Genomic DNA, 24,713 nt, shown 5'->3' on the forward strand with positions numbered 1-24,713 from the left:
TTGGTTCCGGTTTGGATAACTCACTTAAATTATTTAAAAAAAAAATTCACTATATACTTTAAATTTTGCAGAATCTATAGATAAAATAATATATATTACATATAAATATGAATAACCTATGTCAAAGTACCTAATCTAAACATATAAATTGGTTAGCTTTGAATATTTAGATAGAGATTCAATAAATATTTTAAGTATTTTTGGTGTTTTGAGTATATTTTAACTATTTTAGATATTTATTTTTGACTATTTGTATATATATTTTCAAGTATTTTGAACAACTTAAAATATCTTACATATTTTGGATGTTTTTGATATATATTATATTTGAAAATATTAATATATTTTGATATATAAATCTATTTCAGATACATTCAGGTATCCGAAATACTTTGGTTCAAGTCGGGTTCGATTTCGGTTCTGTGAATAACAAAATTTTGAATCTATTTAATTAATTTCAGATTTGGATTTGGTACTACAGTATAACCTCTATAAATTAATGATCTATAAATTAATATCTCTATAAATTAATATAATTTCATAGTCCCAAACTGATTTTTGGTTCAATTAGTATTTCGATAAATTAATAATCTCTATAAATTAATAAATATTATAGTTTTGGTATAATCCCAACATTATTAATTTATAAAAGTTTCAATGTACTTTTTTGAATGAGATACAATTTGGTTTTTTGGATTTAAATTTTTTCCGGCCCTAGTCGGTAGATAAAACGAATCACAAAATGAGCGGTTTGTTTTAACATTTGCAACAAAAAAAAAAGTGGTTGGTAACTTGGTATCGTACAAAATAATAATCATCTGAAGTCACGGCACCTAATGCAAAATGTGCTAGCCATTTTTTTCGGTCCATATTTACTAATTACTATATAAGATGACTACACTAACCTTTGACCGAGCACGTGTGCTTTTGAAACCAAAGGCGAACAGCTTCCGTCCCGGCTAAAAGCATCATTAACCCTAAATTATTTAAGTTGGGATACTTAAAAAAAAACCAAAGTAATGCTCATCTTTCTCTTCTACAGTAAAAGCAACATCAGTTTTAGTGCTTAATTAAGCATTTATGCGTCTACTTCCTCTTTTTTTCGTCTTTTTTATAAATTAAAATGGCTAAACATCCTCTAAACATTTTGGGTTAATGATGATCTAAAGATTTATTCTTCCTTTTTTTCTTTTCTTTTTTCGTAACAAATCCATTTGTTCTTCAATATTCATAAGATGTGCTCAATCACTGCAATGTTATAATTGGCAGTTTTCAAAATAAAAAAAAGAAATATAATTTGAAATTTATGCAACTAATTATCCATCCAATAAAGAAGAAGATAGCTATTTTTTTTTTGATTGGGTTGTGAAAAGCATCACAATTAACACTAATGTATTCAAAATCCACGTAGATCCTATCTCAAAAGAAAAAAAAAATCACGTAGAAAAAGCTAATAGGTCCAAAAGATTGGTCTTCATTTTGTATGGAGAGATTTTGATGGATAGAGAGACAAAAATAAACAGCTAAATATAGTGTGTATTTATCTTTATTTTTTTGTATGACTGTGTATTTATATTTATTACCTCGAATATACCAAACTCACGAATATATTAGTGAGATAATGTTTTTCTTCTTCTAGAACACAAACAAATATTGCAATTGTTGTAGTTTATATAAAAAAAGTAATTGTTGTAATTTCTTTTCTTTTTTTTGTTGTAGTTTCTTTTTTTATTGTTTTAGGTTCTTATTCCATTGCAAAACCATTTCAAAATTTTAAATCTTAGAAAATAAATGTTTCATCTTTAGACTTCAAACCAATTCAGATAACTTTTGTGTGTGAACATGTGTTGATATATTAACTATATATAGCATTAACTCTTTTTAGTAAGCAATATTATCATGAATGTATTATAAAAAATAGTACTACTAAACTCTAATTGCCTTTCAATTTTTCTCTCTTATTCTCTTCCTCTATATATAGTGATTAGTAACTATAAATATTATATACGCATGTCTAATGAATCTAACAACAAGGTTCAATTCTCTTAATATGTTGAGCAAGACTGTTCGAATAGTAAATACCGGATTAACAAAAAAATATAAATTAAAATAAATACCTTATAACTCAAACTCATAACTCTTAGCCAGAGGCGATAAAAGGCGTGTAAAACTATTATACGGTTATACCCTTATGTTTTTGTATTTTTTCAAACAAAAAAATGTTATGTTTCTGTAAAAAAGAATCATTGGGAAAAAGCCCAAAGGGAAAAAATGGTTGGAACTGTGAGGGGGAGAGAACGCGTACGTGGCATCATAACTTTTGCGACAGCTAATGTGAAAACACCCCAAAAATTATGGAGAGCGATACTCCTCGACGACGTCCTTGTCCACTTGGATTGTGAGTGATTGCATTTTGATTTATCACAGACTAATCAATTGATTAGTTAACTATCATCACACAGTATGAAAACTTTAATTCCATTAAATTATACAACATCTCACTACGAATCTCCCAAAAATCACGTGTTTCATATCGTACGTACGATTGTCTAGTCTTTATTAAGAAGACTAAAGCACAGATATAAGTATAACCTAGACGCCCTTTTCTCAAAAAAAAAAAAGTATAACCTAGACTCTTATAAATTATGAAAGCGTAATTTGGAACATATCCACTGGAAACTCGGGTATTAGTTGGATTAACTCTTCATATAATATGGAGATGACATCTTCCTTATTAAAATCAATAAGAATGTACTAATATTATTTATATATTCCTTACTATTTTTAATACACGGCGTTCTATAGAATTTTTTTGTTCCCAATTAGATAATGTTTTAATTTCAATGAAGAATTCATTAGCTTTTTATAGTATATGATTCATTGTATTATATTCTATTTTAATATTGGTTGAATTGTGTTTAAGTAAAGAAATGTTGCTTTTAACATAGAAAAAAATGAATTTATGTGAACAATGCTAAAACATTATCTAATAAAAAAACAGAGAGTACTAAACAAATTTTCGTTGATTAACCAAACCAAATTTGCTACATTAGAAATTTAGTAGTCATCTTTGTTATACTTTTAGACATTATAAATCACTGTAGAAGTTGTAGAAATTAGTAAAAGATGTATAAAAAACTTTCCCTTTTTAATGATTAATACTAATATATAAAGCTGTTGACAAAAAAAAATAGTAATATATAAAGCCAAATAATCTTTTTCAAAGTAAATATGTTTGAGATTGCGAAGGACACGTAGCCCAATCGATGAACAGAGGACGGCACCGAATCATTTTGACTTCACCTTTTATCTTATGATTAAGAGTCTCATCGTTTTTCCTATATATACTTCGTACTGCTCTTTTAGGTCCCTACGTCTCTCTCTCTCTCTTTCTCTATACTCCAAAGTCTCAATTTCTTGATTAATCCACAATTTCTTGATTAATCCAACAACACTAGTTTTAATAATTAGACTCCATTTAGTAATCATTAATCTTACGATGGGAAGATCACCATGTCTGGAGAAAAAAATCGGGCTCAAGAAAGGTCCATGGACTCCAGAGGAAGATCAAAAGCTCATTGATTATATCAAGAAACATGGTTATGGAAACTGGAGAACTCTTCCCAAGAATGCTGGTTCGTATATATCTTCGTTGTTGCATTTTACTTAATACTTCTATTCATTTTTTGTTTGATAATTTTTTTAACCTTTTTCTCTTGAATCTTGTTAACTATAGGGTTAGAGAGATGTGGTAAAAGTTGTCGGCTCCGGTGGACTAATTATCTCCGACCAGATATAAAACGAGGAAGGTTCTCCTTTGAAGAAGAAGAAACCATTATTCAACTTCACAGCATCATGGGAAACAAGTGAGTTTAATGTTTCCCTTCTCTTGACATATTTTCAAGTGGATACATTAATTTTCTATGTTTTCTGACTTCTTGCTTTCTTGATAAACTATAAGGTGGTCTGCAATTGCGGCTAGATTGCCAGGAAGAACAGACAACGAAATCAAAAACTATTGGAACACTCACATCAGAAAAAGACTTCTAAAGCTGGGAATCGATCCGGTAACACATAGTCCACGTCTTGATCTTCTTGATATCACCTCCATTCTCAACTCATCTGTCTACAGCTCTTCTCATCATCATCAAGAAAACATGTTGAGGCTCATGATGGGTGATGGGAATCATCATCAGCCATTAATTAACCCCGAGATACTCAAACTCGCAACGTCTCTGTTTTCAAATTCTCAACATCGCCACCAAAACCAGAACAACTCCACCACATACGAGTTTAACACGGTTAACAAAACCGAAGTAAACCAAGACCAAACCGGTTACAATATGATTGGTAATCAAGTATTACAATCTTGTTTCCCTAGCATGGATCAATTCACAGAGTTCCAAGACCTCATGCCAGTGACTACAGTCCAAGATTTAATGCCTTTGTTCCCATTGAACCAGGAAGATGTTTATTCGACATCTAACTTTTCTCTGGAACCTTTTTACTCGGACTTTGCTTCGGTGTTGACCACACCCTCTTCGAGCCCGACTTCACTAGACTCAAGTTCTACAACTTACATCAATAGTAGCACTTGCAGCACTGAGGATGAAAAAGAGAGTCATTGCAATAATTTCATTAGTGCTTCTGAAAGGTGTCCTGAATATTCGTTTGATGTTAATGGTTTTCTGCAATTCCAAGAAACAAAAGACCATTGGGATATAGTTATTTAAATAATACCATTGTATTCAATATAATAGATTTTATTACATATGTAAGATACTATTTCTTATTGTTTTAAACGTCTCATTATTTTGTACTAGTTTAATATGTTGTCAAATCTAAAGGAACGTCCACCAATAAAAAATATACATCTCATAAGATTTGTTTAAATGATGAAGTTTCTATTATTAGTATCTACTCTTTTGTTTAATATAATTGGTCAGCTCTTCTTCCACAAGTGCATAAAGATCGATCCAGCGAGATTATCAAATATGGCTCTAGTTACAGCATATAAATTCTTTTATTCCGTGATTTATTTTTGCTAAAAAGTAAAGCAGAAATTTTTTAACTAAAACAATTGCCTCCTGGGGTCGAATTTCCCTAAATAAACAAATGGCAAGTTGGTAACTTATGAGCCAAAACAAAAGAAATTGAAACGGAAGATATACTATGGCTTTAAGGCCATCATCATGATGAGACTCTCCCAAATCTCTTAAAACATATTTTAACATTTTTAAAAACATCATTCACTCAAAAATTGACAGCTGTGTTTCAGCGTTTTTATATGAGAAACGTATATTTCTCTGGGAACAATCGATCCTTCACTTTTGCCCTCTGATTTTTACTGTTTCCTATTTTTAGCAATTATTTTACCATGAGAGACTTGACTCGAGATGAACCGCTGCGGGTACCCTAAGTCAATCTAAGATATCTTTTTGGCAAATCGATCCAGAAAGTTTTTTTTTCTTCTACTATAATCTAAAAAACATTACCAAGAATAGATCATCAAATTTTTACCAAAAAGAAAAAATAGATCAGTAAATGAAAAAACATAGTAACCAAATAAAAAAGATAATAAAAATGAGAAATACCCTTAAATAACTTCAAATTAAGTTTTTGTTCGGAAACTAACATACATGAGAATTTTTTTAAATAATATTCATTAATAGGTAAAAAATAAATCTATTTTTATATTTAGGTTTAGAGGGGTTTGTGTGGATTAATAAGAGCATGATTATTGTAAGGTCCTTGTGGTTAGTCTTTAATATACATATATGTATATGTATATACTATATATGCATATATAATTGTTTGCTAAGAACTTTACGGAAACCAAAACTGAAAAACTCTTAATTAAAGAACTTTCGGTTTGGTATCCGTAAAGTCCTTAACAAATAATTATATACGCATATATAGTATATACATATACATATATGTATATTAAGGGACTAACCACAAGACCTTGCAATAATCATGCTCTAAATGCTAGTTTAATTTTTTTCTTTTTGATTTTAAATGTTATTTTTGTGACAATAATTTAATATATGCTATTTAAGAAAAAAATCCAATAAAAATTTATTAAGAACTATGAAGATTCGTGTCCGGGAACCGGTAAGACTGGCCGACGCATGAAAGTTCAGACGCCACGTATCAAGTAAGTTAAAATGGATTTGATTGATTTCTGTAAGGGCAATTTTCTAAGAGCATTATTATCGGGGGTTTCTCCCTCTTAGTTTCTCCAAATACATATATGTGTATGTAATTGTGGAGTTCTTTGATTTAAGAGAAACTCAACCAAAAATTTATATATATATATATATATATATATATATATGTATTTGGAGAAACTAAGAGGGAGAAATCCCCAATAATAATGCTCCCAATCACCAGTTTTAAATTTTTGTTGTATAAAGAGTCCTCTAGCTATAAACAATAATTTTTAGATAATTTTGAATTAAAAACTAAATATTTTATATAATTTCAAATAATATATTTTCAAAATAACTTTTTATAATTTTATATCTTTTTGGAATTTGTAAATAATTTTAAAATATTTTAAAAATTTTAATATATTTTTTATTTATTTTAAACTCTATCCCAAACTCTACTCCTTAATTCTAAACCCAAAATATAGGGTTAGTTAAAACTAACAATATAAAGTTAGTTTTAAATAGATTCCTTTTAAGCTTTTGTCATAAAAATTTCTTAAAAAGAAAAATAACCATGTTTTATTTAATAGTTAAAAGACACTTATACCCTAGATATATAAATGAAAATAAATAAAAATAATAATAGCAAATTTTATATTTTCTAATTACATGTTTTCAAATTCAAAATTTTTAATAATTTAATTATTGTTTTTCCGAAAAATGATTTTCAATTATTTTTTTGAAAAAATTGAAAATGCTTTTTGAAACTATTTTTAAAACTTTTATTTTTAATTTTTAATACTTATTTTATTTTATAAAATTTTAAATCTCAATTACGAAACTCCACTCTTTAACTTTAAACTTTAGATTAGTTAACCCTATAAATATAAGTGTATATTTACTTCTTTAATGATATATTTGATCATTTTGATCTTTAAATGCTATATTTGTGATAAAAACATTTTTAGGGCTATCTTAAGGTATTTCTCTCGTATTTATTCTTCGATAAAACATATAATGGTTAGTTTTTCTGGTGGATTATTTGTGAAAATTAATTAAAAGGGGTTGTCATTTGGAACTTTTATTTTGAAAATGTAAATAGAAAAAAAAGGAAGAAGAAAAAGCTCGTTTTAATTGAAATCACGGTGTATTATATTGTTGCCATTTTACACGTGTTGTACGGCGACCATCTGAAAGTAGGGACTCGCGGGCCAAAGACCGTGTAAACACGAACCAGTGGGGCCCACTTAAGTTTGAACGTCGACGGTAGGCACTTTTGAGGAGCGATTTGCTCTGACTTCAGACTCTGTATGATTTGCCTGACTGGCACTGATTTTAGTTCAAAAATTAATAAAAAGTTAATTAAAAAAGGAGAGATGGATTGCAAACGCATTATCCATAACTATATCAATATTTACGATACCTTTTTTTGTCAAATAACAAACTTAAAACTAAAAAAAAACATTTAAATGTTCATGTAGTTGCCATATTAACTGTATACTAGATTTTGACCCGCGCTTTTGAAGCGCGGGATATTTTACGATGAAAAATTTTACTAATAATTTAACAAATATTTTGGTAATTTTAAAGAGTGTGTATTTAAAATATTTTTGTATTTAAATCAATATTTTTAAATTCAACCCGATTGTGATTATACCGGTTAATCCGGAGATCTTACAATTCAATTTATGTTTTTAAAATATTCATATTAAAAAATCACTAAAACCCGAGACTAACCGATTGAACTGATGGATGACCGATATGTGATCTAATTGGATTTAAATTTTAAAAGTTTCATAATTTGTAATCTTATAATCGAAATTTTAAAGTTCACTATTTTGCAATTTATGAAATTATGACGTTTCTACAAAATTTTAAAGAGAAAATGATAGATATAAAATAATTAAGATTAATTATTGTATTATTTGGAAACATTGATAGTAGTATAAAAAATATATTGTTTGGAAACATTGATAGTAGTATAAAGAAATAAGTATATTGTTTGGAAATATTGATAGTATTATAAAGAAATAACTATATTGTTTGGAAACATGAATAGTAGTATAAAGAAAGAAACATTAGTGATTTAATGTATGTTTAACTATAAAGTATAAAGGTGTATTTAATTTAAAAACTTACAAAATAAATGTTAGGTCCAACAGAATGTTTCTGTTTTAATAAGATAGACCCGATTGTGATTATACCGGTTAATCCAGAGATCTGACAATTCAATTTATGTTTTTAAAATATTCATATTAAAAATCACTAAAACCTGAGACTAACCGATTGAACTGATGTATGACCGATATGTAATCTAATTGGATTTAAATTGTAAAAGTTTCATAATTTGTAATCTTATAATCGAAATTTTAAAGTTCACTATTTTTCAATTTATGAAATTATGACGTTTCTACAAAATTTTAAAGAGAAAATGATAGATATAAAATAATTAAGATTAATTATTGTATTATTTGGAAACATTGATAGTAGTATAAAAAATATATTGTTTGGAAACATTGATAGTATTATAAAGAAATAAGTATATTGTTTGGAAACATTGATAGTATTATAAAGAAATAACTATAATGTTTGGAAACATGGATAGTAGTATAAAGAAAGGAACATTAGTGATTTAATGTATGTTTAACTATAAAGTATAAAGGTGTATTTAATTTAAAAACTTACAAAATAAATGTTAGGTCCAACATAATGTTTCTGTGAACATTAGTGATTTAATGTATGTTTAACTATAAAGTATAAAGGTGTATTTAATTTAAAAACTTACAAAATAAATGTTAGGTCCAACATAATGTTTCTGTTTTAATAAGATAGATGGAATATATGTGTAGTAGTCAAACATAAAAAGTTGAGACATGTAGAATTTGGGCGGTGGCATATGAATTCATTTGGGCTTAAAAGGCGAATCTTGTTTTGCATGATTCAAAAGTTGTTTTCGTTTTTTCATGTCCCTTACAAGGAACACGTTTTATCCTTATATACACTTGTGTTTTTGTGTGACCAATTTTCTTTTGAAAAGTTTTTCAATCTTGGAGTTTTATATATGCTTTGCCAAGCACACCAATAGTCGTTGATTGTATACAGCTACATTTTGCCATTCATTTCATTTTCTTTATATTGTAGTATAAACTTGTCACAAAAACCGACTTATAGTCTATAATAGACAGCTTTCAAGTTCCGGCCACTGGAGAATTAATATTTTGGTATTGGCAGGGATAGAGAACCGACATGTGGCAACACATAATTAGTCTGGACTATTTCTGTGAAACTAGAATACATCTGTATAATTCAAAAAAAAAATATACAACTTAGTTTGATTTAACTAACTATAATGAACTAACCCGTAAAGGCAACAAACAATATTTTTGATTCACTAGCAACCATTCACAAAAACACGAAAGCCCCAATTATATTCTATCTTATATGCTAATAATAGTAAAAGTTTGAAGAAAAAAAAATACAAAGTTTACACATTACCATTTTTTTATAAATCCTATCGAAATCGACACTTAGAGAAATACAATTAGTGTTACATAGTGGAGTAACTCGAAAGCGTATCAAACTATCTAACTTGAGTTTGTAATATCTTCCGACTAATACTAGAGGGGGTGGATCGATCATTAGTTTACGACCTATTATGTAAACCATTTAGATCAAAATCCAAACTCACAGGTCAAAGAGTGATAATTTAGTTTCATGAGAGACTTGAATCCAAAACTGATGTGAGTACACACCAAACCCCAAGAGATTGACACATTAACATTTTAATTGATAAGCTATATACTAAATTTAATATTAAACAAAGTGCACTGAATTGGTACAGAAGTTTTAACTTCTATAGGTTTGCTCTTTATCTAGGTGGTTAATCTCACTATGTATGTGTGAATGCTTACCAAATGAGTAATGTAATTATGTAGAGAATCATTGATCTACTAAATTTTGTAGCTTGAAGAAATGTTAAGCATGTTTAGAACATTTCCAGTGTAAAATTCCATTTTTTTCCTCCAAAATTGAGTAAAAATGAATATGAAAAAATATTTCAGCCCTATTCTATTATTCTTTTCATAATAGAATCATGAACAAAAAAATAGATTACTCCATTTTTGGAGTAAAATTTAAAATAGAGTGAGATATTGAGTTAGATTAAAGCATTTTACTATATATTTAATTTTACTCTATTTTAGAGTAAAAATGGAGTTGGGTTGGATATGTTCTAACTTATTCGCAAATACACTAGTACACATAAATTCCAGGAATCTATCTTATTAAAATAGAAACATTATAACTTCTTCTAGGTGGATTTTTAAATTGGACATCACATTATTATTCTTAGTCTAACCTTTCATTTAAATATTTCCTTAAAGAGTTTAATATCAACTATCTATCAATTAACTCCACTATAAGATTTATTCTATGCATCTATTAAACAAAATATCTGTTCTTTTCGTTAGAGTATACTCACATTATCATATTTATATTATATCATAGTAAAAATATAATAATCCCTCTCCTTTATTATAGTCAAATGAATACAATAAATGTCTCCAATATAAATATAACACGAGTCTAAATTCTTAAAAATAAAACTATAAATAGATAGAAACAAAAATAAATATTACACATGTTATTAAAATATAAATATTACACGAGTAGGTTGACAAAAAATACAAATTTTACCCTAATCCTTTTTTTGTCATCAACTTATACAAACTTAAACTGAGTAGGTTGACAAAAAGACAAATATTACATGAATCCTTTTTTACACGAATCCTTAGCCAGTCATTATACAATTTTGACTATTTTGGTCTGGTTATTTCCTAAACAATTGATTCAATTAACCAAATAACTTAAGAACACGTTTCCTCCCATCATTAAACTATAATTATCTTAAACACAAAACCCCTTTTAATTAAAAAAACAATTATTTGGAATCAAATACTGATGAATCTTAAAAATTTAAATAGCTTGATACATAACTTTTGAAACTCAATAATAAAGATATCAGAATACATTTTCTTAGATGTTCAAACAATCGAGGTCTGCTTTGAATATACACTAAATAGAATATACTAACGTATATTCTTACTTAAATAACAGAAACATCAATTTATACTTAAAAAAAAACGATTATTGGAAAACCTCTTCACCAACTTGAGTCTACTATGCCTAAAATCTTGGTTACAATCAAATATTCACAATCAAATTGTCTGACTTGAAAAATCATGAATATGGAAAACCCTCTTCTCCAAGTTTATTCTACTATACATAAAATCTCGATGTCAAGAGATTTTGTATTTATTATATCTGACTTAATAGGTTAGAAAATATTCATTTACTCCCACTAAAATGTGTGTACAAGTACTTGTCTTCGTATTCATCATTGGACATTCACAAAAATTTTAGAAAAAAATTCCAAAAAGCACAATGTCAAAACCAAATCGTATTGGTTGATATTATATTAGTGTTTTCACTATACAGTTACAGTATAACATCTTTAAATTAATAATCTATAAATTAATATCTCTATAAATTAGTATAATTTCATAGTCTCAAATTGAGTTTTTGGTTCAATTAGTATCTCGATAAATTAATAATCTCTATAAATTAATAAAAATTATAGTTTTGGTATAGTCCCAACATTATTAATTTGTAGAGGTTTCACTGTATATCTCTAATACACCAATGAAAATTATTAATAGAAAAAACAGTTTTAACATTGTTCTTAAACAATACTCCCTCTGTTTCATTATAAGTGTCACTTTAGACTTTTGCACACAGATTAATAAATCATTTAATTTTACATATTTTCAATAAAAAATCATCATTACCCATATAACTCAACCAATAGAAAAATAAAATAGAAAATAAAATTAATAAATTCTGCATTGAAATGCTAAAACGACACTTATTTTGCAACGAAAAATTTTCTCTACAACAACACTTATTGAGAAACGGAGGGAGTATGTTTTAGACAAACTCAAAATTATATAAAACCACATTATGTGAAAAGAACAAATTCCAAATTGTATCAACTATTATAGAATATATGTTATATGTTAAAGATAAAAAAGTAAAATCCGCGCGGTCGCGCGGGTGTTATCATTAATGCGACAAACCGATATGGACTTTAAATGTCCGAAAGGGTAAGAAGCTTCTCTAGTCACATGGGCTATTAATGTGGTCCGAACGCAGAACATTACGTCACTAAATCATCAGAGGAAGCTATCACGCTTCAATTATTTTTGGATGAATTGGTATTTACGTAAACAATTACCGGATCATCTTTGGATTAGCTTTTTGTATTTAGACTCTTTTAGTCAACAGATTCTTTTAGTCTCCCTAAGACTAAAATTAAAAGAAACAAGATTAAAATTAAAAGAAGCAGTGAATCTACATATTTTGTAAAAAATTTAATTTTAGTTAGCAATTATAATAACACAAAACTTAAGAAAAAAAATATAATTGTCATAAATGTTTTCATTTATTTATGTAATACTTTATATTTAGCTTTTTGTGGTTTGCTTCGATTTTAACGGATGTTGATTTTTATTATTTGCTTTGCTTCAAAAGCTTACTGATATCCAAAAATTTCGGATCGAGTCGCAACAAATAACGAATGAAATCAAATTTAAAGGATAAAATGCCCAGCCTTAGTCTTAACTCCTATGATCGTTTTGATATTAAGGAGCCCAATTCGATTTATCTAGTAATACCTTATCAAAATTTGAATATTCAATTTTTATTTATTATCCAACAATTTTACTATTAAAAAATCTGGTGAAAAACATGGATAACTTTGTAATCTTTTTAGTTTAAAATAATTGTTTCTTGAATTTTTTAGAATTATGGAATTTATTTGAACTGCTCATGTTTTAACACTACAAGAAAACATACCAACTACAAGGATGGTTTTCCTTATTAATTCGTCAAAATAAAAGAGTTACGACGAATTAAAAAGGAAATATGTTTCGTTATAAAATATCCGTCGTAATGAAAGATTCGTCGTAACTTTCTCGTAACAGTAATGACAAACCGAATTTGTCTTAAAAGTGAAGGAGATGTATTCGTCGTAATATCGTAATCAGGCTTCATCGTAAAAGACTATCACAATTTCCTTGTAATTTCGTTTTAAGTGCTTGTACATTTTACAAGAATTTACAAGGAAATCGTTGTAAATTTCTTTCAATATTTTACGATGAATTTACAAGTCATTCCATGTAAATTCCTTGTAAGCATTACAAGAATTTTACAAGTACTTCCTTGTAGAGTCCTTGTAAATATTACAAAGAATTAACATCTCCCTATATATTTAATTTATTTATAAAATTAATATTTAAATTATAAAACAAAAATGTTCCAAAAATTTTAAAATATTTTATATATGTCATAAATAATATTTAATTTTATAATACAAAACAAAAAAAATTTAAAAACAAATGCTAATGGAAAACGTCGTTGTCGAAGTAGTTGGTGGGACGGATCATTCCCGGAGAGTCCCATACTTGATCTGTGGGATTGGGAGAGGGTGTTGCGTCCCGAGATGATGTTGTCTCTCGTCCAACGCTCTTTGCAGAAGCGGGTGCAGATGGAGGCAAAAGAAAATCCGGATAAATTCTGGCTGTTGGGACAGTAGGTGCTCCGTGTGTTGCTGCTGGGGCATGGTGCGGAGGCATCGGAGGGGGTATCTGAGATGCAAGAAGAGGAGTGGTCTGAGAAAATCTATGAGACGTCTGAGAGTCAGGAACTGCCTCCGGATCCGAAAGAGATGATGGGGCCAAAAAAGATGTCCCAACACCGTCGGCAAACATCTCGGAATAAGTGAGTTGTCGTTTCCTAAGAGTCATCTAATTTTTTTAAACAAATCTAATCAGTTTAAATACCGCAACATAATCTTTGAATATAATTTTGTTACCTAAAGTAACCACCTAAACTAATTACCTAGAACTACCTAAACTAATATTAAGAAAAAAATACCTTGAGAGGAGGATGCGAGGAGTGGGTAGAGAGGAATGAACGAGGCATTCCTCATTCATGTTGCGAATTTATATAAGGAAACAATTCCTTTTAAAGTCCTCATAATTTAACGAGGAATTTACTAGGCCTGTGGTTTAAGTTACGACGAATTTATAAGGCCCGCGTTTTGGGTGTTACGACGAATCTACCAAACCCGCATTTTTAGAGTTACAACGAATTTACAAGGAAGCATTACAACGAATTTACAAGAAAAACATTACAATGAATTTACAACGAAAGCATTACAATAAATTTACAAAGAAATCATTAAAAAAAATTTACAAAGACATGTGTGTTACGAGAAATCTACCAGGTCCATGTTTTCCATTACGACAAATTTACTAGTATTATATCTGAATCCATGAAAATCAAATCTATAAACTCCAAAGTCCCTTACCTATGACTTCATATCCCTTTTACCCCATCCTCCCATTTATACCCTTTTCCATTAAACCTTAAACTCCAATTAAATACTTAACAGCCAAGGTATAATTATTATAATCAAACAACATACACATGCATTAAGTCTTAAAATTATTTATATATTAAAAAATAATTTAAGCATATATTATATCATTATGAATAATTCGAGTTTTCATCGATATCAGTACAATTATCATCATCGCTTGCATCAAACTCGTCTTAACCTGCTCCATCCGTCATATCGCTAGGAATATCTTCATATTGACGATTATCCGGATCAAAAAGAAGGATGTCATTAGTTTGATGTTCAGGTACCTCGACTTCAGTGATACACGCTTCTTTTTGAAAATGTGGTTCTTCTCCAGAAATCATTCGTCCACGAGGTGTAACTTTGATAGCAGCTAACCAAGTTATTGCGGAATCTCTAAGGCGAGAGTATGTAATGAAGCCAACTTACTCGTCTTGAGAACGCTTACAACAAAATCAATTTGTAAAAGCACGCTTAAAACACAATTTCACCAAAATAATGGTAACATGTTTCGTCGTAAAAGCCTTGTAAAGTTACAAAAAAAATTTGCAAGAAAAACATTACAACGAATTTACAAAAGAAAAAACATTACAGTGAATTTACAAGGACACATGTATTACAAGGAATCTACCAGACCTGTATTTTTAGAGTTATAAACGAATTTACAAGAAAGCATTACAACAAATTTACAAGAAAATCATTACAACGGATTTACAAGAAAAAACATTACAACGAATTTACAAGAATACGTGTATTACGAGGAATCTACCAAGCCCATGTTTTCCATTAAGACGAATTTACTAAGACTATATCTGAATCCCTGAAAATTAAATTCATAAACCCCAAAATCCTTTACTTATAACATCATATCCCTTTTACCCCATCCTCCCCTTTATCCCATTTTCCCTTAAACCCTAAACTCCAATTAAATCCTTAAAACCCCAAGGAATAAATATTATAATCAAACAACATAAACATGCATTAAGTCTTAAACTGATTTATATATTAAAAAAAAATATTTTAAGAATATATTATATCATTAGGAATAATTCGAGTTTTCATCGATATCAGTATAATTATCATCATCGCTTGCATCAAACTCGTCTTTACCTGCTTCATCCGTTATATCATTTGGAATATCTTCACATTGACGGTTATCCGGATCAATAAGAAGAATGTCATTAGTTTATTGTTCATGTACCTCAACTTCAGTGATACACGTTTCTTCTTGCAAATGTAGTTCTTCTCGAGCAATTATTCGTCCACGAAGTGTAACTTTGATAGCAGGTAACCAAGTTATTCCGATTCTCTAAAGTGAGAGTATGGAATGAAGCTAACTTGCTCGTCTTTAGAACGCTTACAACAAAATCAATTTGGTAAAGTACACTTAAAACATGTTCTTTTTACTAAAATAATGGTAACATGTTTCGTCGTAAAAGCCTTGTAAATTTACAAGAAAACATTACAATGAATTTACAAGAAAAGCATTAAAACGAATTTACAAGAAAGCATTACAACAAATTTATAAGGAAATGATTACAAAGAATTTAGGAAGAAAATCATTACAACAAATTTACAAGGATATATGTATTACGAGGAATCTACCAGGCCCATTTTTTCCATTACGATGAATTTATTAAGACTATATCTGAATCCCTAAAAATCAAATCCCTAAACTCCATAGTCCCTTACCTACATATCCCTTTTAACCCATCCTCCCCTTTATCCCATTTTCCCTTAAACCCTAAACTCAAATTAAATCCTTAAACCCAAGGTATACATATTATAATCAAGAAATATACATATGCATTAGGTCTTAAACTGATATATATATATATATATATATATATATATATATATATTAAAAATATTTTAAGCATATATTACATCATTCTGAATTATTAGAGTTTTCATCAATATCAGAACAATGATCATCATCGTTTGCTTCCAACTTTTCTTCACCTGTTTCATACGTCATATTGTTGGAAAGATCTTCATATTAACGGTTATCCGGATCAAGAAGAATGTCATTAGTTTGTTGTTCAGGTACTTTGACTTCAGCGACTCTTGGAAATGTGGTTCCTCTCCAACAACCATTCGTCAACGAAGAGTAACTTTGATAGCAACTAACCAAGTTAAACAGAATCTCAAAGACAAGAATATGGAATGAAGCTAACTTACTCGGCTTGAGAATGCTTACAACGAAATAAGTTTGGTAAATCACGTTTAAAACATGTCTTTACCAAAAATAATGGTAATATATTGTGTCGTAACAACCTTGTAAAGTTACAAGGACTTTAGGGCGAATTTTTTATTTTCTCTTACAATCGATGTAAATTTACATGTAAACTAGGATGAAACCATTTTCTTGTAACTTTACTACGATTTTACGAAGAAATTCAGTTTCGTCGTAAAGTCGTTGTAATTTATTTGAAAATGTACAAGGAATATATTCGCTCGAAATATTTTCTCGTTATAGACATGTTTTCTTATTGTGTAAATTTAATAGTACTCCCTCTGTTTTGCAAAGAGCTGCAAAGAGTGTTACTTTGACATTTTTTTACACACATTAAGAAAATAATTAAAATATATTTAATTTTTTTTATTAGTTACACATATTCAACCAATAGTGTTTAAAATAAATAAAATTATTTATAAAATTAATACATTTATATATAATATTAAGGTGAAAATTGCATTAAAATTCTAAAATGACTAACAAGAAAAAAGTTGACACTTTTTTAGCAGCAGAGGAAATATGTCTTTAGTTAACATAAAGGTAATAGTCATTATGTATTACATTTTGTTAAATCGGTAATGTTAATAAGATATAGTTTAAAGGGTTAATTTACCAAATGACTAAAATCACAATTATAATTAAGTAGATAGCAATAATTTTGACGTAATTAAGTAAATAACATTTAAGGTGAAACTGATCCGGTTATGCCCCTTATTGCAGCAACTAACCGGTGACAAATGAAATAGAGATGACGTCGAAACTAATTTATATGGCCTACAATTTAGGCACTCTGTTCATTAGATAAAGTTGACATTCAAAATATTACACCATATTGACTCATAAAGTTCTGTACTATATCACCAGAATAGTACAAGATATCATTCACATATCAACCCCTAAATACTAAACCCTATCCTAACTCCACTCCTAACTCTTAAATACTAAACCCTAATTATTAAACTTTTAATCCAAATATAAATACTGAACCCAAATATAAATTCTAAACTCAAATATACCCTAAACCAAATAGAATGAAACAAAATATTGCTAGAATATCTATGATGTATATTTTACTATTTCATTTATACGAAGTGGTACATGTGATAGCAACAAATAGAACACTTTCATACAATACAATATCCTAAACCCAACCCCAACCTAAATATTAAACCTTAAACTCGAATCACTAAACACAAATCTAAATGTGAAATATAATTAAATTTATAATACTTTCAATAAACAAACAAAAAATAATACATAATGTGTTGAATAATTAATCTGTACTATTTCAAATAGAATAGAGAATATGGTTTTTTCTGTCTATAGGATGCAATTTCCCTAGTTTAAATGTTGATATATTATAACATAAATTAGAACTCGACATGCGGCCCGAGCGGATAGTTGATTTAACTTGTATTCAATGTAAACTTATAAACCGCTGGCTTTATGAAAAAATCCCATGTATATTTTTATATTTTGTAATTTACATATAGAGTAGAATATATTATTTTAACAAAAATATAGATGTTTGATAATATTTTTTATTTGTACATAATATTATATTATAAAATTTATAACTTGATGCAATTTGATGTAGTTGTAATATTCATATATTAACCTGTATTTTTGTTAATTTATTTTAAATGAAACAACATACTAAATTTTGTAATTTTTTGTATTAGTTTTCTATGAATTATTATTAACTTTATGATATTTTTTTCTTGAAAATTGAACTCACGAAATTTAATATTTGATTGAAATGAAAAAGGTAATATTATATTTGAAAATATATTTCTCCCTCCGTTTCAGAATAATATATGTTTTAGAGTTTTCACACATATTAAGAAAACACGTAAACTCTTGATCATAAATATATTATTTCCTGTTATTAATTTTTTTTAATGCAGTGATAAAATATGGTAAATAAAAAGAAATACAAAATAAAATACTTAATTTTAGTGTAAATCTAATGACTAAATGTGAATAAAAGAAAGTACTAAAAGGACACTATTATCCGTGTTTTCAAACAATTTTTTATTTATACTGTTATCTATGTTTCCAAACAGTACCAAAATGATCAGTTTTAGTTTCAACAAGAGTGATTTACATTCAAAGTAACTTTATGACTTTTCTTTACAGCTTAGGTCACTTTACACGGGTGAGACACTTTCCTTAGTGAACCTTTAGCAAACCTCAACGTAAAATTCCTTAACTACCCTTTTATACTTAACAAGCGTAATTGGTCGGATACAAATCAAAAGCAACAGTTTTATCGCCGTTGTTTTTCAATTATAAGGCATCTGAATCCCTAATCATCTCTCTCGCCTCATCTCTTACTAATAATTCTTTCTCCCTAATTTTCTATGTCATCGATAACCAAGCACACCGCAAAGCTCCCGTCGTCGTCAACCTTTGGTCTCAAATCCATCGCTTCCTCCATGGTGTCCTCTTTCTAACACGAACAAGCGAGAGTTTCCTCTGCTTTTCCCCTACCGATACAGACCAAACTCGCATGGGTGGACATAGATCGAGCTCAGAAGCTCCGGGATGGGCTCAAGAACGGCCACAAAACACTGTCTCAACCACAGCTTAGCAGATATTCTTGTTTCTTGTCCACAGTCTGATAGCTCTGTTGACTGGATTCACAGTTCTTCTACGAGCTTAATAGAGGAAAGACTGAAACATAGATGTGTAACATGAGAGACGCTGGTAGAAAATTGAGCGACAACAGTGGTGTTGCCCTGAGCATCGACAGTTTCTGTCCGTTGAATACATGGCCTCTGCAACCTTCCCGGACCACACATGGACCATTGCATCTCAATTTTGCTGATAATATTTTTCCGGAGTATACATGAATTTGTGTATAAAGGTATCAACTTTTTATCATGGCCATATGTACGTGCACCTTCCATTGTACATGTGTACACCATGCTTCTGTACGCCTTGCTTCTGTACACATGCACTCTCTGTTAACTCTCTTTTAAGCTATTCTATATGTGTATTACATTCAGTCAACACAATCTTGCAACCAAAGATAATCACGATGCTCAAGTTATCAATCAAAATTAGCATGATGTACAATGAAGTTATTATCCACGTGTACATCAACTTTTCTGTCTCTTTATACATTAACTATCACAATATCCACATGTACATTCGTTACTTTTTTTTTTTGAGCAATACACAATATCCACACAGTACATTCATTACTATGTGTGCACATGTTTATTCTTTTTAGAAATTGTTCTTCTTTCTCGCAAACAAGCTAGTGAACTTGCAAATCCTAGAGACTATAATCTATCACTTTGTATGGTGAAGAATCCAAGTGTAAAATAAGTAGAGTTAAATCAAAGAATACAAATAACAGGTTCCACCAACTTCAAACACAGGTTGCTGACATGCTATGATGATGAACAATAGCAGATTACATGGTGAATCATAACTCCAAGAAACTACTCATGCATCACAAGATTCTAACTAATTTTCATGTTATTGTTGAATTTCCCAGCATTATTTCAACCATGTCCCGTCAAGGAGCTTGTGTAGCTAGAAAAAAGTGGTCATGTTCTCAACTACTCTTTCCGCCATTGATGAAAAGCGGAGATGACGATTTCATTCAGTTTCTTCCATTAAAGAATCTGCTAGACACCATCGTGAATCGAGTTACAGAGATTGAGTCAGTTTCTGCCATTGATTCAACTCGTTTCCAACACAGGCCACTGTCTCTGATTCACCAACATATCATTAAAAATACACTGTAAGGAACCACAGCTCATGTCATTTAAGAAAAATAACATAACCATCGAAATCACAAGTAATTCACTCACTCTTTCGACATTTACTTCACACAGGCGCCAGTGCAACCTACTCAGGAAATCTGTTTCTGTTATCATGTTGCTCAAATTGCAGATCGAGGATTCGAGTAAAGAGACTTTGAGATTAGCAGAGGAGGAGAACGGTCGATTAGGGCAAGAAATTGAAATGAGCCGTGAGTTAAGGAGAGAGGGCAAGAGGAAAGAAAAAGAGATGGAGACAGAGATGGTATAGTTCAATTCGTTGCTGCAAGGAAAGAGAAAGCAACAATCACTTTGATTAGGTCTTTAAGGTTACATTCGTCTTTTCCCATAGAAAAAGTGTGCTGGTAGCAATAAGTGTCCTAAAGTGTTATTATAAAGTAAAAAAGTGACTTAGAATGTAATTTTTTCTTTCAATAATATTAAAACGTATTGTAATTCTTGATCACTAATAAAATAACTATAGTTGGAAAAACAATCACAATCACATGGGTTATAATTTATAGTCATAACTTAGAACAGTGGGTCAATATATATATATATATATATATATATATATATATATATATATATATATAAATTAACGTCTTAAGTCACTTTATGACTTTCTCCACCATTATAAGTCACTTTGAGCTATTGAGACACTTTTTTAGTGTCTAAATACTATACTACCCTCACCATTAACTTTTCTTTTGTTTTAGATTTCTTTTAGAGATTTCTTTCTTTTATCGAGAGCACGAGAGAGAGATTTTGTGACTCCAAACTTCTTACTCTCTGTTTCGATAAAGGCGACATAGACAGATTTTGTGAGGAGATTTGACAGCTTGGGAGATTCCGAGATAACGACGAGGCGGAGGCGACAATGGAAAGAGCATGGTGTCAGTGAGTTTCTTTTTCCAGAAAAATCGTGTGTAATTTCAATTTCTAGGGTTTCATAGATTCATTGGAGATTTGGGGGTTTTTGATATAGGTTATAATTGTTGTCGTGGTGTGTTTGTTTGAGTTTGTACACGAGTGTGAACTAGTTTTTTGATGAAACAATACTTGATTTGCAGAGGAGGAAACCTTCGACAATGGACCCGACGAGAGATTACCTGAGTGGTTATTTGTGACGAACCGATACCGTGAACTTAATGGCAACCCAGAACGACTCACGAGGCGGAGGCGGCAATGGAAAGAGCATGGCGTCATAGATTCGCTGGAGATTTGGGTGGTTATTTGTGAGTAATCTTGGTTGTTCATTTTTATTACTCTGCTTATATGAGTAGAGATCTATTGTTTGTCTGAACTGTTTTGGTATCTGTATGTGGGGATTACTAGGTCAAAGATGTATTTCTTCCATGGTACAATGTGTATCGCTTCCTTGTTCAGAATGCAAAGAGGCTTGAGATTGAGGGTTATGGACCATTTGTTCCTACTGATCTAGCAACTTTAGGGTCATCAAACGTTCTAGATCGACGGACCGGATTTGACGGCGAGGCGGAGGCGACCAGGCATTTATGAGTTGGTTACATACAATTATATGTTTCAGTCTATGTACGGCGAAAACGTAATCCACGTGTACATTTTCAAAGTCTACATGTACACTAAAGCTTCACAATAGTATCCATATGTACACCTTTTTTTAAAAGCTACATGTACACCTGGTAGCAAGATCATGTGTACACCACAATTACTTTTAGTTTTGGTCAAGAAATATGAAACAATTTGAAAGAAGATTTGTTTATTATTGGAGAATAAATCTCAGTTAAGGTTTGATGTTTGAGTAAAATGGTTGTTTATATGGAGATTAGTTAGTTAGATTTATGACCATATTGTGAAGAGAGTTTGATGTGTGTAGTATGTAAATCATCTACTAAGAGTCACATAGTGTAGCTTGTGGGTAGTGTGTACACGTTGATAACTATATTTGCTTCTGTATATGTACACCAGATTTCGGTTGTACACATGGATACTTGAGGTTATGTACAATATTTTCTGTACATATGTACAAACAAATTTGTTGTTTATCACATGAAGTGTATGTTAGACAGATGAAAAAGTGTATCCAAACAAAAAAGAAAAGCACAGAGAATGTTGAAATACACAAAAATGAGGATTCTGAGGATATCAAATTGCTATGTATCAATATCACATAACTTCCTAGTAGATGCAGATGGTTGTGTAGACATGGGAGAAAGAGGCAACCCATTGTACAGTTGAATTCATCTCCTCATGATCCGTTCTTCTTTAGCATATTGGCATCTCAGATCACCGCGGCGAGATACTTGAACGTGACGAGGAGACCATCAGAATTGAATCTAGCCTTAGAAATCTAACCATTTTTTCATTGTGACGGGTACGGTTTGAATTCCGACTCTGGACAAACCAAAGGATGCAAACTAGAATTGTGGTAGAGATGCTTGAGAATGTTGGTACAGACGGTGGAGCCGCAACATACCAGCTTCTCTTCATAAAGCCTACGACAACCAAAAAGAATAATAATTTCAATATAAAATCACAAGGAGACACAAATCACAAGAAGACAGAAACTTTAATTAAAAAAAAATCAAATCTAGATTCGAAGTATATGATTTGATCCTACAATTTTGAATTCAACAATCCAATTCTAAATCAAAAAGATAGATGCGTTGCAAGAGACACAAAGCGAAAACTGTAAAAAATAATTGACTGCAAAGGAGTTTGCCACATCTATTAAGCAAAGAATGGTGGTAACCAATAGTTTTAGAGAGATTATGAAAACCCAACAACCTCTGAGCTCTGATTCAAGAGAAGGATTACAAACCCTAAATAATCAAATCAATAATTCAAAATCAAATCAAAACCATAAACACCTTTTTTCTTGGACACCGCCATGAGGAAGCAATTCCAGATCTAAACCCTTAACCGCCTCTTTCCCTTCGTCGCCGCCATGGAGAAGCGAGATCATGAGTCAGTAGTCGAGATGTCTTGATACAATAAATCTGCGGCCAGAAAGGGAGAATCTTGACGGTGATGGGCTCGACATCTGAGCTTTGAAAATCCATCATCGAGAGATTTAAGTTTGGTGAGAGATCGTAGATGAAGAAACAGATGGGTGGTCCGGTTTCATGGGGGAGGTACAAAAAGAAAGAGAACGATATTTCTTTTTTTAGTCAGCTTTTGGAAGTGTGCACAGGGGTAAATTGTAATTTCTCATGGTTAATAGTAAAGGAAATACAAGAGAAAGTGTGTTAGGAGTTGAAAGTGACTTGGGATAATATTAGTAAGTGCAAAAGTGACCTGGAATGTAAATTTCTCTATATATATCTATACTAATAAAGTTGAACAGAAACTCTCCACAGGCCTCCACCTCAGCACTCCTGCTTCCAAATCGCGCCACGTGTCGTCCTATCTTTTCTTTATTCCTATTTCGTGATAATTTTTTTTCCCTCCCTAACAAGAAGACACGAGGTGGGATGTTTATGTTTCTTTTAAGTGGGCTATTGGGCCATTTGTTATGCTCGGCCTTTTTGTTGTTATGCTCAGCAAACAATACGAAGCTTGATCTAAATGAGAGTGGAAAAAGAAGGCACACAAGACATAGCTCCACGTGATAAGGAAAATCCACACTCCATTTGCTTCAAATAATCTAATAGGGTCACTTTCTATTTTACATTATTAAACTCAATGTAGTGGTGGATCTTTGAGTTATTATTGCAAATTTATTTCCTCACATGGCTTTCTCTTTGTTATAAGACGTAGAAGAAATCAACTATATTATTAAGTATCCTTAAAAATTCTAACTCTTGGTATCAAGTACATAGCAGTACATAGCAGACGATCGAATTCTGTAGGAAGTACAAATAATAAGATAGAATTTATAGAGTTTTAATATGAATGTTTAATATTTAAAAATACTATCGATCAAATCATTTCATTAGCATATAATAAAAATTCAAACAAATATCTAAATTTAAACTTTAAAAACCGAACCTTTTTTTTTTGAAACACTACCGAACCTCTTATAAACTATGCACATAGTACTTTTTCATTATATCCCCACCACTTAAACGATATAGCGATTA

The 24,713-nt window shown here is 30.2% G+C and overlaps 1 protein-coding gene and 3 long non-coding RNA genes across 4 annotated transcripts; 2 read left to right on the top strand and 2 right to left on the bottom strand.

The window, feature by feature from the left end:
- Positions 1 to 3,377: 3,377 nt before the first annotated feature.
- On the top strand, positions 3,378 to 4,860 carry LOC108835226 (transcription factor MYB74). The gene is made up of 3 exons (XM_018608509.2): positions 3,378 to 3,635; positions 3,737 to 3,866; positions 3,962 to 4,860. The coding sequence occupies exons 1-3, from the start codon at positions 3,500 to 3,502 to the stop codon at positions 4,731 to 4,733; spliced, it is 1,038 nt and encodes a 345-aa protein (XP_018464011.1). The 5' UTR covers positions 3,378 to 3,499; the 3' UTR covers positions 4,734 to 4,860.
- A 15,339-nt stretch (positions 4,861 to 20,199) lies between these two features.
- LOC130499623 (uncharacterized) lies at positions 20,200 to 20,925 on the bottom strand. The gene is made up of 2 exons (XR_008938515.1): positions 20,701 to 20,925; positions 20,200 to 20,598 (listed from the first exon to the last, which is right to left on the bottom strand). It is a non-coding gene; the product is annotated as an uncharacterized LOC130499623 (long non-coding RNA).
- Positions 20,926 to 21,391: 466 nt separating this feature from the next.
- LOC130499432 (uncharacterized) lies at positions 21,392 to 22,628 on the top strand. The gene is made up of 3 exons (XR_008938302.1): positions 21,392 to 21,549; positions 21,723 to 21,887; positions 21,988 to 22,628. It is a non-coding gene; the product is annotated as an uncharacterized LOC130499432 (long non-coding RNA).
- Positions 22,629 to 22,653: 25 nt separating this feature from the next.
- On the bottom strand, positions 22,654 to 23,865 carry LOC130499431 (uncharacterized). The gene is made up of 2 exons (XR_008938301.1): positions 23,453 to 23,865; positions 22,654 to 23,126 (listed from the first exon to the last, which is right to left on the bottom strand). It is a non-coding gene; the product is annotated as an uncharacterized LOC130499431 (long non-coding RNA).
- Between the last annotated feature and the right edge of the window lie 848 nt (positions 23,866 to 24,713).

The sequence above is a fragment of the Raphanus sativus genome, chromosome 9 (genome assembly GCF_000801105.2).
Source record: "Raphanus sativus cultivar WK10039 chromosome 9, ASM80110v3, whole genome shotgun sequence".
NCBI lineage: Eukaryota > Viridiplantae > Streptophyta > Magnoliopsida > Brassicales > Brassicaceae > Raphanus > Raphanus sativus.

Coding starts and splice junctions, on each gene's coding strand:
- LOC108835226 (XM_018608509.2), top strand. CDS start 3,500: ATGGGAAGATCACCATGTCTGGAGAAAAAAATCGGGCTCAAGAAAGGT. Junction 3,636..3,736: donor AACTCTTCCCAAGAATGCTG/GTTCGTATATAT, acceptor TGTTAACTATAG/GGTTAGAGAGATGTGGTAAA. Junction 3,867..3,961: donor CACAGCATCATGGGAAACAA/GTGAGTTTAATG, acceptor ATAAACTATAAG/GTGGTCTGCAATTGCGGCTA.